We start from the raw sequence: 1,195 nt of genomic DNA on the forward strand, positions 1-1,195 counted from the left end.
CAGCGGGTCGGGGAAGCCGAAAGCTTCACAGGGCTCCGTGACGCCCCACACCTCTCTGAAACTTCTGCTATCGTCTCTGTGTGCAGCTTATTGCACACAGCATCGTGCACGTGTATAATGTCATGTGCTATTTAATAAAAATTAATCTCTTTTCAAATTCAGAAAGGTTTAAAAATTAGAACAGACTGAAGTACTGAATTAGCAAATAGCTCAAAGGCAGAGGTAGCTCTTCTTTCAAGTACAGTTTGAGTTGAATTCAGCCTTACTCAGTAAAATGTACTTTCAGAATGGTAAACTTAGTGATTTTTACAGGGAAAGCAGTAAGTTTAACACAGAAAAAATATTTACAATAATGTAAATTATTTTCTATAGCGTCTGCATTGCCTTGAACTAAATTATATTGATTTTGATTTTTCTCTTTCTATGTATAATAAAGAGCATCCACTATCCACTCCTGAATTCAGTGTTTACAAYTTTTTAGTAACTCTTAACTACACAGCATCAAAATACACTCAACCAGCTCAAGATAAGTTTCTTATCTATCTAAATTCTACAAACTGAGTATGGGCTCATATAAAGATTTGCTGATCTGTACAGGACTGATTTAAGCATTATTCCTGTAGCTTATCAAATACACAACACCAAATTTTAATGAATTTATTTGAAATAATATACAAGAATATAGTGTGCAAAAAAAAAAAATCTTAGGGGCAACGTTATGTAGACGTGTCATGAACTGAAATTTACAGTTGTGATTCTTAAAAAAAAAAAAAAAAAAGAAAGAAAGAAAAAAACAAGCCCCAGCTGTTTAGTAGGAAAAGCCATGATTGTAGAAGTTCACAGCAAAAGCAAGGGTAGCTCTAATGCATCTGCTCTAATTCTTGACAGTTGAGTTGGAGGAAAAACAATTTAAAAAAAAAAAAAAGTAAAGTGCAAGTGTTGCACGTATAGTTAAGTGCAAAGTTTGCCCCCACCGTAAAGATGTCTTATGGCAAAATAAAATATTATCCGAGAGTATGTGGCAAAGACAAAACACCAAGTTCAAACTACGATGGTGACGATACCAAAGCACCGCTTTCCCTCCCGCTGCCCGCGGGCTGCGCCCTGGCTCCCGTGTCCACGGCGCTGGGTGCAGCAGGTCCCCGGGGACGCGCGGCGCCGGCCCCACGGCTGCGCTGGCAGCGGGTGCAGCAGG

At 39.0% G+C, this 1,195-nt stretch overlaps 1 protein-coding gene across 1 annotated transcript in view; it reads left to right on the top strand.

The window, feature by feature from the left end:
* The window catches only part of COG5 (component of oligomeric golgi complex 5), a 171,260-nt gene extending 171,088 nt beyond the window's left edge, over window positions 1-172 (top strand). The window contains exon 23 of the mRNA XM_026046366.1: window positions 163-172. Coding sequence (XP_025902151.1) covers window positions 163-172 — 10 coding nt within the window. The remainder of the gene's footprint in view (window positions 1-162) is intronic.
* Window positions 173-1,195: the final 1,023 nt, after the last annotated feature.

Source organism: Nothoprocta perdicaria, unplaced genomic scaffold, assembly GCF_003342845.1.
Source record: "Nothoprocta perdicaria isolate Ctin4 unplaced genomic scaffold, notPer1 scaffold_44, whole genome shotgun sequence".
NCBI classification, from domain to species: Eukaryota; Metazoa; Chordata; class Aves; order Tinamiformes; family Tinamidae; genus Nothoprocta; species Nothoprocta perdicaria.